The following is a 17857-nucleotide window of genomic DNA, read 5'->3' on the forward strand; positions in this document are numbered from 1 at the left end:
AGCAAATTTATATAAGCCACACATCTCCCTGGGCAAGGCTGTCAGCCAAAACACAACAGCGAGAAAAAAAGAAAAAAAAAGATAGTATACGCGATGAGGTGATTAGCACTTAGGCGAAAGATTGGCACTGAATCAGCGGAGTTCACCGTTTCACCAAAGTACACAAAGCTGCCAGATTCCAGTCCAGTCTCATTTTACCTGAGCACCAGAACACTTACCACGGTGACCAAAGGTGTTTTTCGTGTGCACGTGTATTTTATTATCCATTACTTATTATTTAAATCCAGGGCGAAGCTGCAGTCGGCAACCAATCACGTGCAGCCGTTTGATTAGTCAGAACACTGAAGGGGATGGCCTATGAGCTCCTATGAGGCCTATGAGTTCATGCTGATTAACTGAAGTTTGAGTAAACCTGAACACTTACCAGGAGAAGTATGGAGCATGATACAGCTCTGATTTCAGCACACCTGATACTTTAAACTCTGCCACCAGCAACACGTTCATTGTACCTGAAGTATTCAATGTCTTGTCCCTTCCTCATGACCCGATAAACACACTGAAAGGCCTGATGCGATAGAGGACTGATATACACTACTTCCTCCCCCTCTCCCCAAATCGACGAGCATCAACAGAGACCGCTAAAGCCCCCGCTTAACTCAGAGCTGAGGAGAGAAAGAAATGTTTAAAAGACACAAAGAAACTTGACTGAGGCTCAGGTTTTTGCCACACGGTGCATAGGAACATGAGAGATCACTGGCAGCTGGTTGTTAACCAAGCAGTTACATGGGTGTTCCCTGTCCTTCGACAGAGCCAAAATGGCTGTCCTCATGACACCATTGCGGCTCAGCAGTTTCCTCAAGATTGTGTGTCCTTCCCGGGCTGCTCCACTCCCAGGGACACCCTGGCACAGATAATACGCTTCACAGTAGCTGCTAAGAAATTCAGACAGTAATTGGGGGGGCTTTTGTTGGAGGGAGGGGTGGGTCATACAAGAGGAGGGCGAGCGGTAGATCCGAGGCCACCGATTGGCCGATTTATGGGCTGCTGGAGGGCATTCAATAAAAAGGGGGAGGGGTCAACAGGGGGAGGGGTTGCAATCAGAGCTCTCCCATTGGGTGGTTCAGAGGGGGCGGAGTTTGAGCGGTTATAAAAGAGGGCGTGGTATTGCACGGTATTGGGGGCGGGATCAGAGTGCCCCCGGGGTCTCCTCCCCCCCTCCCCCTCGGCGGAGGCGGCCATCTTGTTGAACTTCTCCAGCAGGGCCTGGGCGCTGATGCGCGGCACACCGTTGTCCAATGGGCAGCCCTCCACCAGGCTGTGCATGGGCGTGGGCGGGACCAAGCCCCCACACTCCTCCTCCTCCTCCTCCTCCTCCTGCAGGTCCTCGCCGTCCCCGGCCCCTCCCCTCCGGGCCTCCCGGAGCTCACGGTCCCGCAGGAAGTCCTTGAGGAGGGGGAGGAGCTTCTTGCGCGAGGCGAGCGTGTTCCGCTGCAGGTAGGCCCGCACGTCTGCGTACGGGCTGCTCACGGGCGCCAGGCTGAGGCTGGGAGTCTGGGCCTGCTCCAGGGCCCGACTCACCTGCAGCCACACACACAGGGTCACACACACACACACACACACACAGGGTCACACACACACACAGGGTCACACACACATACACTCACACACACACACACACACACACACACACACACAGGGTCACACACACACAGGGTCACACACACACACACACACACACACAGGGTCACACACACACAGGGTCACACACACACACTCACACACACACACACACACACACACAGGGTCACACACACATACACTCACACACACACACACACACACACACACACACACAGGGTCACACACACACAGGGTCACACACACACACACACACACACACAGGGTCACACACACACAGGGTCACACACACACACACACACAGGGTCACACACACACACACACACAGGGTCACACACACACACACACACACACACACACTCACACACACACACACACACAGGGTCACACACACACACACACACACAGGGTCACACACACACACACACACACACTCACACACACACACACACACAGGGTCACACACACACACACACACACAGGGTCACACACACACACACACACACACACACACACACACACACAGGGTCACACACACACAGGGTCACACACACACACACACAGGGTCACACACACACAGGGTCACACACACACACACACACAGGGTCACACACACACACACACAGGGTCACACACACACACACAGGGTCACACACACACACACACACACACATAGGGTCACACACACACACACACACACACTCACACACACACACTCACACACACAGGGTCACACACACAGGGTCACACACACACACACACACACACACACACACAGGGTCACACACACAGGGTCACACACACAGGGTCACACACACACATACACACTCACAGGGTCACACACACAGGGTCACACACACAGGGTCACACACACACACACACACACACACACAGGGTCACACACACAGGGTCACACACACACACACACACACTCACACACACACACACACACTCACACACACACACTCACACACACACACAGGGTCACACACACACACACACACACAGGGTCACTCTCACACACACACACAGGGTCACACACACACACACACACACAGGGTCACACACACTCACACACACACACACACACACAGGGTCACACACACAGGGTCACACACACACACACACACACACACAGGGTCACACACACAGGGTCACACACACACACACACACAGGGTCACACACACAGGGTCACACACACAGGGACACACACACAGGGTCACACACACAGGGTCACACACACAGGGCCACACACACACAGGGTCACACACACAGGGTCACACACACACAGGGTCACACACACACACATACACACTCACAGGGTCACACACACAGGGTCACACACACACACACACACAGGGTCACACACACAGGGTCACACACACACACACACACACACACAGGGTCACACACACAGGGTCACACACACAGGGACACACACACAGGGTCACACACACAGGGTCACACACACAGGGTCACACACACACACACACAGGGTCACACACACAGGGTCACACACACAGGGTCACACACACAGGGCCACACACACACAGGGTCACACACACAGGGTCACACACACACAGGGTCACACACACAGGGTCACACACACACACATACACACTCACAGGGTCACACACACAGGGTCACACACACACACACACACAGGGTCACACACACAGGGTCACACACACACACACACACAGGGTCACACACACAGGGTCACACACACACAGGGTCACACACACACACACACACACACACACAGGGTCACACACACAGGGTCACACACCAGCCGCTCAGGCCCCGGGGTGTGAGGATTCCAAGCACACACACACACACACACACTCACACACACACACACACACAGGGTCACACACACAGGGTCACACACACACACTCACACACACAGGGTCTCACACACACACACACAGAGGGTCACACACACAGGGTAACACACACACACACATACACACTCACAGGGTCACACACACAGGGTCACACACACAGGGTCACACACACACACATACACACTCACAGGGTCACACACACAGGGTCACACACACAGGGTCACACACACACACACACACACACACAGGGTCACACACACAGGGTCACACACACACACACACACACACACAGGGTCACACACACAGGGTCACACACACACACACACACACACACAGGGTCACACACACAGGGTCACACACACAGGGTCACACACACAGGGACACACACACAGGGTCACTCACACAGGGTCACACACACACACACACACACTCACACACTACTGGGGACTCTCTCTCTCACCCACACACACACACACACACACTACTGGGGACTCTCTCTCTCTCTCACACACACACACACACACACACTACTGGGGACTCTCTCACACACACACACACACACTACTGGGGACTCTCTCACACACACACACACACACACTACTGGGGACTCACACACACACACACACACACACACACACACTACTGGGGAATCTCACACACGTACACTCTCACTAACTCACCCACATTTAGCAGGCTGATTCTCCACAAGGGGGAGCCATTAGCACTCATGTATGACCGCAGGTGAAATACCAGAGGTGCTACACAAGAGTGGTGCTTTGAATCAATGACAGTGTGTTCTTGTTTATCTTTGTAAAATTGGACATACATTTTGTGTTAACAGCATCTAAAAAGCATTTACACATTTGAAAGTCAAGCAATTTAAAACCGTATTGTTTGTTTCCTTGTTCATATTTATTATTATTTTTCCAATGGCCCTGGTCCTTATCTTTGTTGTGCAGGTAGCAGTTGAAACTGTACTTCCCTCTAGGGTCTTTCAGCGCACTTATCCCTGGTTATGGGTATGCACTTTGCACTTTGTTGTATGTAATGTATTTCTAACTGCAATATTTAAGTATTGTAAAAACAACTAAAAAGTGAAGCTATAGGTATCTTATGTGTGAGTGATCTAAACAAATGTTCCTATAGTATTTCACAATTATTTGAACCAACGAGTCGTCTGGCCGATGGGGGGTTGCCGGTTTGATCCCCCGCCTGGGCTGTGTCAAAGTGTCCCTGAGCAAGACACCTAACCCCCGAATGCTCCTGACGAGCTGGTTGGTGCCTTGAATGGCAGCCAATTGCCATTGGTGTGTGAGTGTGTGTGTGAATGAGTGAATGGAAAGCATCAATTGTACAGCACTTGTAAAGGCGCTATATAAATGCCAACCACTTACCATCTCACTCAAGTACTTATAGGCACATACTTCCAAGTGAACTCAAAGGTCTGTGCTACCCGAGAATGCAAGGGGCAGAAAGTGGACTATGGGTTGTAGGTGCTGGCTTTGCAGAGTCACCCGCGGCTTCCGTACTCTCTCACTTCCTCTGTCCACCCGGCCGTCTGTGACAACGGCACTCTTTCCCCTTCTCCACTTCCCCCTGCTCCACTTCCTGACTCAGCAGTTATATAACCTGACCCACATATAGACAATTACAGAACCCACAGTCACAGTACCAGGGATGTTCCTGTTCTGGGATGGGAGGGGGCGGGGGAAGGGGTACACATCCAGCTAGTTTCGTTCTATATTCAATTTCAGGGGCCCGAAAGTGCACATTTACTCTGCAGGATGCAAAGCAAATACAAACAATAACTCCACGGCACAGTTACAGACTCCATGCAGAGACTCGCTGCTTTGCACTTATCAGTCTGACTAAACCACTTCCTTCTTCATTTCAGTCTGAGCCACGCTGCAAAAACCCAAAAATAAGTCGTCGTGAATTGAACTGATGCAGTTGGCGACATGAATTTGTGATGGACAGATACCCTAACAGGGCTGTACAGATTAACTTCTTAGTTAGTCAATGTAACAACTGCATAAGTTTATGCCAATTCAAGGAACCTTATTGTCGAATTACTCTTTTGCCAGATAAGACAAATAGATTTCCAATTTGCCAACTGGATTTCAAGATTTGCCTCTGCTTGAGAGAAAACATATTTTAAGTCTCATTAAAAAAACACACTAAAGATCAATACTCATGTTCGGTTTGTGTATTTAACTGTCTGCTAGTGCTGGTATGTATGCCCAGAAAGAGGTTTGCCACATTTGGCTCACTATATATGAGTTCTTTGTGACAATTATCGTGGTCTCAATATCAATATGATGTGTCCTGCTTAGAACAATTATATTGGCGCCACTCAAAATTAAATTGATCAATCGTACGACTGATTGGTTGATTTATTTATTTCTCGGATTGGGTGGTTGATTCATTGATTGACTGGTTGGTTGGTTTAGTGATTTGTTTATCGCTGTTGGTATAATGCAATGTTTATCTGCTGAGCTTGTTTGTCAGGTAATTATGTTGAGCTACAGATGACTGTGGTGGTAGGTGGTAATTTCGCATGGTAGTCACATCACCGCGCTTTCAGACCTGGCAACGTGTGAATACGCTGGAAGACAAGAGAACATTCCGGGGCCGAAATCCACACGGCGGAAAAGTCACACATTAATTCCTCAGGTGTGTCCTGACTACCAGTAACCACATGAGACAAGAATGCGGCTCAACGCAGTGGTGACACGTCAATCGAAGTTCCGCAGGCCTTGCGGTGAAGACTATAATACCTTCTGAACCAATCAGAGCTGAGGAATGTGCCACACCGTCTCTGATTGTGCAGCCAAAGCAGGAAGCGCTTTGCTTAAAAATAAAATTATTTTATAATCCCAACTGTCGAACCAATAACAGAAACTGCCACCTAAAGACCTGTATATTGTGTTTATATTGAGTTTAACCATCTGGTCAAATAGTGGGACACACAGAAAGAAAATAACGAAAGAAACACATTAAGACACTGGACGGAAATAGACCGGGGGACCTGGCCTGCACGTTCAGCTTAGCGTATCGTCTTACATGACTAGAATTTCAGCTTTGCTAAGCTTCTGCAGGGTATTAAAACGCAATTCTATTTGGGGATCTGATGGGATTATTTTATCTCTCCTTATTTTCTCAGAGCTGGTCAGTTAATATCAGCATCCAATGATGTGCCACTGTAATTGTGATGTGCAAGCCAATGAACAGCCGGGATGCAAGCGAATAAACAAATGATCATTATTAAAATAAAATATTAAACTTTTAAAATATAAAAATTCTCTCTTGTGATTTCATATTTAGCTGACGCTTCTATCCAAAGGGACTGACCGTTGATTAGACTAAGCAGGGGACAATCCTCCCCTGGAGCAATGCAGGGTTAAGGGCCTTGCTCAAGGACCCAACGGCTGTGTGGATCTTATCGTGGCCACACCGGGGCTTGAAGCACAAAACGTCCGGGTCCCAGTTCTGCACCTTAGCCACCCGGCTACGGTCTGGCGTTCCACGTGACGGTCTGGCGTTCCACGTTGCGTAAACAGCGAGAGAGAGAGGCCATGCACGTGGCCCAGGCACCGCAGCTTTTGCACCAGAGGAGGAAGGCCGTCTTCAGGTCACAAAAATGATCAGTCGGGACGTGACCCGTGGCGGTCACTCTCCGCGGTACAGTGAGGGTGGAGGCCGGCCTTCCGGCCGTGAACTCTGTCAGGGACGCAAACTCTCCAACCTCTCCGATTCCCGAGCTTCTCGTTAGCGCACTTATCTGACACTCCACAGTCAGCCCGTTTGGATTTATGGCCTTTACGAATTCGGCGGAGACGTAGACTTCCGTCTGATGTACGCACTGCCCGGAGAGACAGCCCCTGATGCAGGCTGTGTGGAGGAGGGGGGGGGTGAGAGGCACATCTAACGCACAGATCTGGAGGGAGGGGGGGTGAGCAGGCTGTGTGGAGGAGGGAGGGGGGGTGAGCAGGCTGTGTGGAGGAGGGGGGGGGGGTGAGCAGGCTGTGTGGAGGGGGGGGGGTGAGCAGGCTGTGTGGAGGAGGGGGAGTGAGCAGGCTGTGTGGAGGAGGGAGGGGGGGTGAGCAGGCTGTGTGGAGGAGGGGGGGGGGGTGAGCAGGCTGTGTGGAGGAGGGGGGGGGTGAGCAGGCTGTGTGGAGGAGGGGGGGTGAGCAGGCTGTGTGGAGGAGGGAGGGGGGGTGAGCAGGCTGTGTGGAGGAGGGGGGGGGGGGGTGAGAGGCACTTCTAACGCACAGATCTGAGCTCCGCCTGACCTCATCTACACCCCTGGACACGGCCTGCTCTTATTGAAGTGTAATCGGTTTGCGGGTCACGTCCTTTGATCAGCTAATTACTGGAACAATTAAGGTTAGGGGGCACGGACCTGTTCCACCTTCCTCCCAAGCTGCTCACCCTCCAGTCTCAGGCCTCCAGTCTCAGGCCTCCAGTGTTCAGGTTCGAGTTAAAAAGTCTGGATAGGCTTAGTACCCACTGTCCATGGAAAAAAATACATCTTTCTTTTCAGACAGACACACACAGACACACACACACACACACACACACACAGGTTGAGCTGGTACCGGAGATGTCGAGCTTGGCGCTGTGCAGGGCCTGGAAGAGGGGGGTGCGGGGCGGCAGGGCGGGGCAGAGGGACTCCAGCAGGCGGGCGAACTGGCTATCCTTGGGCGTCACCTTCCCCGCCATGTTCACACAGTCCAGGATTATGGAGCCTGTAATCACACACACACACACACACACACACACACACACACCTGTGAGCCTGCAGTCACACACACACAGACACACACACACACAGACACACACACACACACCTGTGAGCCTGCAGTCACACACACACAAACCTGTGAGCGGCTGTTAGCCAAAGGCAGCGTAACATAATAGTTAGGGAATTTGAAGTCAAAGTTTGTGGATATATTATAGTAGAGAACATAGTTGAATCTCTTCAGTAGCCATCCAGCCGATGTTGATTGTTTGTAAAAGTCACCAGATCATCGGTAAAGGTGTCGTAGTTCATTTTCATACCAGTCAGGGAACAATGAGCAGGCTACTAGTCTTTTATTGATAAACCTAACCGACAACTGCTCTGCCAGCTAAACAGTCCCGAAATTAGCATAGTTGAAGCAACTCTTTCCCACAATGCAACGCAAACCTGCAAACAGGTTTCCGGCATCGCACGGTGTTTGGAGACCCAGCAAAGTGTTCTCCTTCAGTTTCCGTTTCCTCCACGCCCCTGGGACAGGAGTGTTATTTCGAGACGAAGAAATATTTCCCGAAACGCACGAGCCAAAGCAGCCCCGAAACACGTCGCCGTGGTTACCGTAGAGAAGCAGGGCCACCTGTCCGTCCACAATTTCCGGAGCCTTCTGCACGATGCGTTCGGCGACCAGGGTGGCACAGGAGCCCACGGTCTCTATGGTTACGGGGCAAGAGGGGGAGGGCACCCTCTCCTGGAGGTGGTGGTCAATCACCTCCACTACTGCCCCCTCCAGGTCACTGTCAGTACTGCAGGGGGAGAGAAACATTAGCAGGGGGGCACATTATCTGGCCCGATTCTGATCTCTATATTTCAATGTCATTAATTAGTTCATTTGACAAGGTCACTGCACCGTCATAGCATTTCTGTAAATGCGGCTGTTAGCCAAGGGAGGTTTGTTTCCATTTGTAGACCTTTGGCTACACATCTCTGGATTAGTGGAGGAAACCCGTGCAAACATCCAAACTCCACACAGAGAGGACTGGGGCTCGCCTCAGTGATCTGCTCGGGGTCCTTGCACACCTCCGCAGCGTGGTGACGTATTGCGACGTGTCACTTCTAAAAGCACACTTTCCGAACCCAGCTTTCCTACCGCTGCCCAAAAGAAAAGCAGGTCTGCGAAAATACCATTTTGTCGGCTTGCTCGTCTCGGGAAAGGTCTAAGCAATGCACCCACTATGTATAGGCAACTAAAATGGCTACTGCCGCTCCTATTTTGCCATTTTTTAGCATGGGCTGCACTCTACACTGCGGTTGTACTTTCAGTGCTTGATTACCAGCCTATAGCAATCAAAAGTGAGACAAGTCACGGTACGTCACTAGGCAACAGAGATCCGCAAGGACCCTGAGCAGATCCTTCAGGCGATCGCAGACCGACACCGGGACTGAAACCCAGAACCTCCTTCTCGCGACGTGTAGGATCTCAAATATGTGACTAGAGCGATCTCAACTGAGCATTCTAGCACTGATGTCACAATCACTACCGGTGCCGGCGTTCTAGAACACAGACTTGAAACGTTCCAAGAAAATCATGATGATGCTTATTAATGACAGCGTCCATTAACTGGAGGCATAAGGTGAAGACTGGGGCGTGACATCACGGGCGTGACCTTTGACCTGGGCAGCACGTTGTGGTCCACCAGGGTGAGGGCCAGCCGCCCGGCGCGGTGCAGCCGCGGGAGGTCCACCTCGTCCCGGAACACCAGGTCCTGCTGCGCCAGCCCGCTCTCCCGGAGCAGGAACACGCTGTCCGTCCGCAGCGGGAAGTCCGCCCGCGGGATGTTCAGCACGGGCACCGGAGTCCTCCCGGCCGAGCCGGACGTCTGGAGCGAGGGCCGGAGGTTAGACATTCTACAGACGCGGTTCAGCCCAATCACATTACCGTTATTTAGCCCACGCTTTTCATCCAAAGCGACAAACAGTCGGTTAGACGGAGCAGGGGCCAATCCCTCCTGGAGCAATGCGGGGGTAAGGGCCCTGCTCAAGGGCCCAACAGCTGCACAGTGTGCCAATCAAGCAGTAGGTCATAGGTTGCCCCAAAAGGATTTTAACACGTGCGAAACCTTTTAGCACACGCAAAACCAATAACACGACCATTGGTCATGGCATTTGTTCGCACCAATCAATGGTTGTGCCATTAGTTGTGCGCGTGCTAAAAGTCTGAGTAAGTCTGGCCCTTAGTTAAGGTGCAGCAGAACCCGTTGAACCTGGCTTCTGCAGACACGGGTTCGACCCAGTTTGGTTTCTCTTTCCAAGGGCGTTTTACTGTGTCGCTCTCCCCAGCGGGATCTCAAGTTATCCGGGGTCTCATGAATACTTAACGAGGCCAGAATGTAATGCGCTGTGATTAGTGGACTTAATGGGCACGTATCCATGGCGATAGGCTGGAAGGGGATCTCTCCTCATAATTCCGGAGTGAATTTTAGGAAAACGGGTCTGCGTTGGTTCTCCGCAGGGACGGAAATATTTCACAGCAACAACAACGAAAGCGTTTCAGCTGGGGGAAAAAAATCCTTTTAATAGTTTTTTTTTTTTTTTGGTACACAAGGCACAGATACAGTGCCCCAAACTTCTCCCTCTCCCCAAAGTCAACGTCCTGTTCTTCTGATCCCGTCAACGAAAACAAAACTGTCATTTTGTGAGCAGCAGTAAGAGTAGGTCTTTGCAGTCTTATTCCAGCTGAACAGAGATTTGCGCTTTGTGAAGTTTAAACTGTTGTCGACAAATTTGAAGCTTCTCTCCTTGTCACCCATATTGGCTGCTCCCTGGTAGTTCAATCACTAAGACCACCATCTAATTCTAATTTTAAAACACTTGTGGTTTCCTAATCTTCTTAATGTTATTTACCCTCACATTCCCAGAATGCACTGCTCCGTCTCCCCGTCATGTGGATCTATTCTACTCATGTTAGTTTCCCTTTGACAAGAAGGCTTTTAACATTATATCCATCGCAGCTCTAGCGCTCATGCAAACAGGCAGAGCAAGTAGAATGAGCTTCCCAATGCATTCTGGGAATTGTAGGCAGACAGAAGACAGGAAGTGAAAAGCATTAGTGTGCGACATTCAAAGTGAAACGGAGAACAGTATTAAATTATTAATGAAAACTAAATTTGGAGGAAATAATGAGATAGGACGTTCCTGCTTTGCCATGAAGCCATCTTTAAATCATTGTGCAGTGAGGAAGGAGCCAAACCCACCTTAAACAGGAAGTAAGCAAAGGAGAGAGTGGAGACCATGGAGTCGACATCACAAGCCTCGTTTCCAAGGACGACGTGGAATCCAGAGTGATCCTCTGCACTGCGCTGTGGAGGGGAGAGAGAAAGGGAGAGAGAGAGAGAGGGAGAGGGAGAGGGAGGAAGAGAGGGGAAAGGAGATAGATGGGCAGACAGGGGAGAATATTACATTACATTATTGCCATTTGGCAGACACTCTTATCCAGAGCGAAGTACAATTTATTAGACTAAGCAGGAGACAATGCAGGGTTAAGGGCCTTGCTCAAGGGCCCAGCGGCTGTGCGGATCTTATTGTGGCTACACCGGGATTAGAACCACCAACCTTGCGTGTACCAGTCATTTACCTTAACCACAACGCTACAGGCCACCCATAGAGAGAAGAGGAGAGAAGAGAGGAAAGCCAAGGTCACAGAATGCTCCGTGTCGCTTTGTCTTTAGTCTCGGCACCTCAGGGCGCGGCTCTGTCACAATGAGTCGCCTTCAACTTCAGCTCCACTGCATTCCATCCCACCCAGCCCAGCTCAGCCCAGCTCAGCTCAGTCCGGCCCAACTCAGCTCAGCCTAACCCAACCCAACTCAACCCAGCCCAACTCAGCTCAGCCCAACTCAGCTCAACCCAACTCAGCTCAGCCCAGCTCAGCCCAGCCCAGCCCAGCTCAGCCTAACTCAACTCAGCCCAGCTCAGCCTAACCCAGCCTAACTCAGCCTAGCTCAGCCCAGCTCAGCCTAACCCAGCCCAGCCTAACTCAACCCAGCACAGCTGTACATAAAATGTACAGAGCAGAAACATAACGCAGAAACCTGTCTCTTTCTCTGCTACTCTCAGTTTCAGTTGTGGTTCAATCAGTTCTGTTTGCTTTTTAGTCACACATATTGTGACCACATATTGGCCACAGTAAACTTTTGTTTTGGTCATGTGGATATTGGAATGACGGCATATTTACAGTCCACAGATGAGAAATGTTTTTTTTGTTTTTTTTTATTATTTAAGAGAACACCAGTTTGTAAGACCCGACATTAGAGGGAAACCTACTTTAGAGACTGAGTTAAACCTGCAATTGATGTTTGAGATAACAGTATCTGAGCGGAGTCCGAGAGTTTGCACCAGGATGTGTGGAGGGTTTCTCAGAACCCATAACAGTGTGGATCAGATAGCAGGATCAGAACCCATAACAGTGTGGATCGGATAGAGGGATCAGAACCCATGACAGTGTAGATCGGATAGCGGGATCAAACCCATCAGAGTGTAGATTGGATAGCAGGATCAGAACCCATAACAGTGTGGATCGGATAGCCGGATCAGAACCCATAACAGTGTGGATCAGATAGCGGGATCAGAACCCATAACAGTGTAGATCAGATAGCAGGATCAGAACCCATAACAGTGTGGATCGGATAGCGGGATCAGAACCCATAACAGTGTGGATCGGATAGTGGGATCAGAACCCATAACAGTGTGGATCAGATAGCGGGATCAGAACCCATAACAGTGTGGATCAGATAGCGGGATCAGAACCCATAACAGTGTGGTTCGGATAGCGGGATAAAAAAAACACTGTTTATTAAAAACGCAACATGAATCAGACACATTGCTCACAGAGAGTCAGAGTCAGGCCCTGTTCCTCTCTCACAGAGAGTCAGAGTCAAGTTGTAAACGGAGATTGTTAAAGGTACAATAGGTAAGATTTTTGTGTTAAAACATTGTTGCAAGACCATTGTAAATCCCTTCCTATCATTGAAAAAGCCTCACTGACGTGTTGACTCACCCTCTGCCTGTGTTTATAGTCCTTAAATTTGGGTTTCAAAATATACAGTTGACGGCCCGACACTCTGTACCAAAACAGTGTATAACTGTACAACAGTTGAAGCTCATTGGTTGAAAATTGGTTCTAATTGCCACAGCCAATGGTGTTTCAACGTCAGCACGTTTACCGAGAAGGGGGAAGGATAAACAGTGTTGTGGTTTGAAGGAGTTTGTTGTTGCTTTTCCTCGCTTGACTGTTAGAAGTCAGAGATTACCTACAGTCAGGTCCATAAATATTGGGACATCGACACAATTCTCATCTTTTTGGCTCTATACACCACCACAATGGATTTGTAATGAAACGAACAAGATGTGCTTTAACTGCAGACTTTCAGCTTTAATTTGAGGGTATTTACATCCAAATCAGGTGAACGGTGTAGGAATTACAACAGTTTCTATATGTGCCTCCCACTTTTTAAGGGACCAAAAGTAATGGGACAAACTAACAATCATAAATCAAACTTTCACTTTTTAATACTTGGTTACAAATCCTTTGCAGTCAATTACAGCCTGAAGTCTGGAACGCATATACATCACCAGACACTGGGTTTCATCCCTGGTGATGCTCTGCCAGGCCTCTACTGCAACTGTCTTCAGTTCCTGCTTGTTCTTGGGGCATTTTCCCTTCAGTTTTGTCTCCAGCAAGTGACATACATGTTCAATCGGATTCAGGTCAGGTGATTGACTTGGCCATTGCATAACATTCCATTTCTTTGCCTTAAAAAACTCAGTGGTTGCTTTCGCAGTAAGCTTCAGGTCATTGTCCATCTGTACTGTGAAGTGCCGTCCAATGAGTTCTGAAGCATTTGGCTGAATATGAGCAGATAATATTGCCCAAAACACTTCAGAATTCATCCTGCTGCTTTTGTCAGCAGTCACATCATCAATAAATACAAGGGAACCAGTTCCATTGGCAGCCATACATGCCCACGCCATGACACTACCACCACTATGCTTCACTGATGAGGTGGTATGTTTTGGATCATGAGCAGTTCCTTTCCTTCTCCATACTGTTCTCTTCCCATCATTCTGGTACAAGTTGATCTTTGTCTCATCTGTCCATAGGATGTTGTTCCAGGACTGTAAAGGCTTTTTTAGATGTTGTTTGGCAAACTCTGGTTTACATCTTGTGATGAACCCTCTGTATTCACTCTGGTGAAGTCTTCTCTTGATTGTTGACTTTGACACACATACACCTACCTCCTGGAGAGTGTTCTTGATCTGGCCAACTGTGGCCCGTGGTATTCCGGGTCTTTTGGTGTTGCTGAGCTCACCGGTGCTTTCTTTCTTTTTAAGAATGTTCCAAACAGATTTGGCCACACCTAATGTTTTTGCTATCTCTCTGATGGGTTTGTTTGGATCTCATTTTGAGAGTTGACAGCAACAGATTCCAAATGCAAATTGCACACTTGAAATGAACTCTAGACCTTTTTTCTGCTCCTTGTAAATGAGATAATGAGGGAATAACACACACCTGGCCATGGAACAGCTGAGCAGCCAATTGTCCTATTACTTTTGGTCCCTTAAAAAGTGGGAGGCACATATAGAAACTGTTGTAATTCCTACACCGTTCACCTGATTTGGATGTAAATACCCTCAAATTAAAGCTGAAAGTCTGCAGTTAAAGCATATCTTGTTCGTTTCATTTCAAATCCATTGTGGTGGTGTATAGAGCCAAAAGGAGGAGAATTTAGTCGATGTCCCAATATTTATGGACCTGACTGTATTTAAATTCGAGAGATGTGCCTTCTTGCCTCATCCCCTCCTGTTTCGGACATGTCGGTACACTTGTCGCTTGTCGCTGACCTATTTTCAGAAAAACAGAAGTGAAAGAGTTGTTTAGAATCCTATCGCCAATTGTCTGCACACCCTGCTGTGACTATAAGAGTCTGCAGACGCCCAATATCGTTCTGTTCTTGGGAATGTAGACAGCTTATGCATGTACGGACAATTCCAAGTTGATTTGGGATTTATAAAAGGAAATTGTGCAGGTGTACGCAAGTTTGTATAAATCAGAATATTTTTTTAGTGCACACACATTTCCTCATTTCTACGTACGTCAATATATAGTATGGATTTTCCGCAGAGGTTTATAAATGAGGCCCCTGGGCTTAGGAGTTCAGTCCACAATTTTAAACAGCTGAACCCAACCAGCCTGGTCTGGAGGCTCCAGGTGCAACAGAGGGACGGAACATTCAAGCTAGGTTCTGAAACAGCTGGTAGCTGGTTGACCAATTAAACCAGCTCAAGCTAGGTTCTGAAACAGCTGGTAGCTGGTTTACCAGTTAGACCAGCTCTATACTCAACATGGGGCGACATGGCTCAGGCAGTAAGAGCAGTCGTCTGGCAGTCGGAGGGTTGCCGGTTCGATCCCCTGCCCGGGCTGTGTCGAAGTGTCCCTGAGCAAGAGACCTAACCCCCCAAATGCTCCTGACGAGCTGGTCGGCGCCTTGCATGGCAGCCAATCGCCATTGGTGTGTTAGTGTGTGTATGAATGGGTGAATGAGAACCATCAATTGTACATCTTCTGTGGAAAAAATACCATATATTGTAAATAATATTGTAAATAACGCTGTACCTTAACCTTCCTAATTTGTTAAAAAGTCACACACACACCTTTTGTGTTGGAGGGTTGAATTTGTTCCAATACTGTTTCTTACCTCATACTGTAATTAACTTATATCCATTCATAACCCTACAATCACTTCCTAAACCATGTGCCTTACAATATACCACTCAATTTTTAGGAAGAAAAGTAAAAAAAAAAACTAAAAACTGTACAAAATTCCAATGATCAAATAGGCCCTGGTCCTTATCTTTGTTGTCTCCCAAGCAGCAGATGTACATCCCACTCAATTGGGTCCAAATATAACTGCAATTTTGAGTCATGTGCCCCCTTATGGGCAACACCCTACTAGATCGAAGGCCCTGTTGTACAGTTACTATATGAGATTAATACGAGCCTCAGAGACAATTGGGGATGGGGGAATAGTAGCCACAACCTTAGCAGGAAGTGGGAATTTTGGTGGCAGTAGTAAAGACAGCTTAGAGGCATTAATGGGGGTGGCTCAGGCTATCAATGTCAATTCCATCGGTTCCCCGGTGTTCCTGATAATATGGAATCGCGCCGAGGATGAAATGGGGAGGTTGTATCGAGGCTGTAAACCATATCGTATGCCTTCTCAATACGCAATGCAAGCTGAGTACTTTGAAAAAGGCACTGAACCGACAGATAAAATAGAAAGAAAATTGTTTAATGAAATCTGGGATATGGCCTATCCAGGCCTAGGAGGGCCAGGCGATTCCAGAAGGGCTGGAGGCCGGAGGAGGGACTCCTTGATTTCTATGACAGGGCTCAGAGAAGACCTTGAAGACTGGGATGGAATAGCCCCTTCGGCGCCTCTTCCTGATCGGTCTGAACATCCCCCTGGTTGGGAGGGGATTCCCTGGCATTCACTCATACAAGGAAGGAGGAGCCGCATAAATCCTACCAGCACGGTTGGAGGAGCACAAGAATCTGACCCCATCGGAGATGAGTGGGATGAGGATCCTCAGCTAGGCCCCTGCAGATTGCAGCCTGGGGCCTTAGTAAGGCCAGGGACTCCATATCCAGGACCGGCACCATCGGCGTTAGGGCCTGAAGGGCAACCTCACCCCAAACCACCAGTCCTACCTAAGCCTAAGGGCATACCCGTACTACCACTACTACCACCACCCTCTCCATTTAATCCTCCCCCTGCTGATCCAAACGACGGATTAACATGTCCACAACCTTTACCTGACACCGTGAACAGGCAATTAGAATCCCTACTACCCTTCACACCCCTAAATCCGAACTCAAGAGGCCCTGAATCCCTACAAAGACCAAACCAAACCTCCTCCATACCCACATACAGATGAAGAGGAGGACTCCGAGCCAGAACTGACTAACGTGTGGCAAACAATCCCTGTTCAGCGGATGAAGGGCCGAATTAGACCCAGAAAATCATATGATTTAGGTGAAGCTAGTAGACCCTATGCGGCTGAGCCTGAACCAGGACCAATAATGGCAGAAGGGGGAAGCTTTATGTACCCTCTCCGAACCCAGCGAAGATGTTGCTATCCCGAAGACCACCCTATCAGGAGCGTAGGCCCACTTTCCCGGGTGACAGGGAAAATAGTAGTCCTTCAGACACAGGCCCTACAGCTTATGTGTTTACCTGAGCAGGAAGACATGTGACTGGCCGGCTACACTGATAGGGTAATAAGAACTGCAGTCGAAGGAGGATACAGCCACCTGAGAGGAGTAGTTAGAGACGCCATGGATAACCCAATCATAGAGGAAAGAGATTCAGATGGAAGATATAGCAGGCAACGCCTACCTTCTGATATTCAAGAAAGGGAGTATGACAATGATCCAAGTCCCCCTGAACCTCCTAGCGAGAGAATATGGAAAGGACCTGAAACCAGATCAAGAACAAGAGAAAGAACGAGGGTAGGATTCCTAGATCCAGTCGAAATACCTAGTAGGGAATTTTTAGGCCCAAACGAAAAGGAAAAAGA

At 49.1% G+C, this 17857-nt stretch overlaps 1 protein-coding gene across 1 annotated transcript; it reads right to left on the reverse strand.

Moving 5' to 3' along the window:
- Positions 1 to 984: 984 nt before the first annotated feature.
- Positions 985 to 15093, reverse strand: LOC133137713 (exopolyphosphatase PRUNE1-like). The gene is made up of 7 exons (XM_061256044.1): positions 15070 to 15093; positions 11476 to 11580; positions 9896 to 10101; positions 8843 to 9027; positions 8070 to 8234; positions 7095 to 7377; positions 985 to 1600 (listed from the first exon to the last, which is right to left on the reverse strand). The coding sequence occupies exons 1-7, from the start codon at positions 15091 to 15093 to the stop codon at positions 985 to 987; spliced, it is 1584 nt and encodes a 527-aa protein (XP_061112028.1).
- Between the last annotated feature and the right edge of the window lie 2764 nt (positions 15094 to 17857).

Source organism: Conger conger, chromosome 9, assembly GCF_963514075.1.
Source record: "Conger conger chromosome 9, fConCon1.1, whole genome shotgun sequence".
NCBI lineage: Eukaryota > Metazoa > Chordata > Actinopteri > Anguilliformes > Congridae > Conger > Conger conger.

Coding starts and splice junctions, on each gene's coding strand:
- LOC133137713 (XM_061256044.1), bottom strand. CDS start 15,093: ATGTCCGAAACAGGAGGGGATGAG. Junction 8,235..8,842: donor GGTGGCCCTGCTTCTCTACG/GTAACCACGGCG, acceptor GTGTGATTACAG/GCTCCATAATCCTGGACTGT. Junction 1,601..7,094: donor AAGACGGCCTTCCTCCTCTG/GTGCAAAAGCTG, acceptor GTGTGTGTGTGT/GACCCTGTGTGTGTGGCTGC.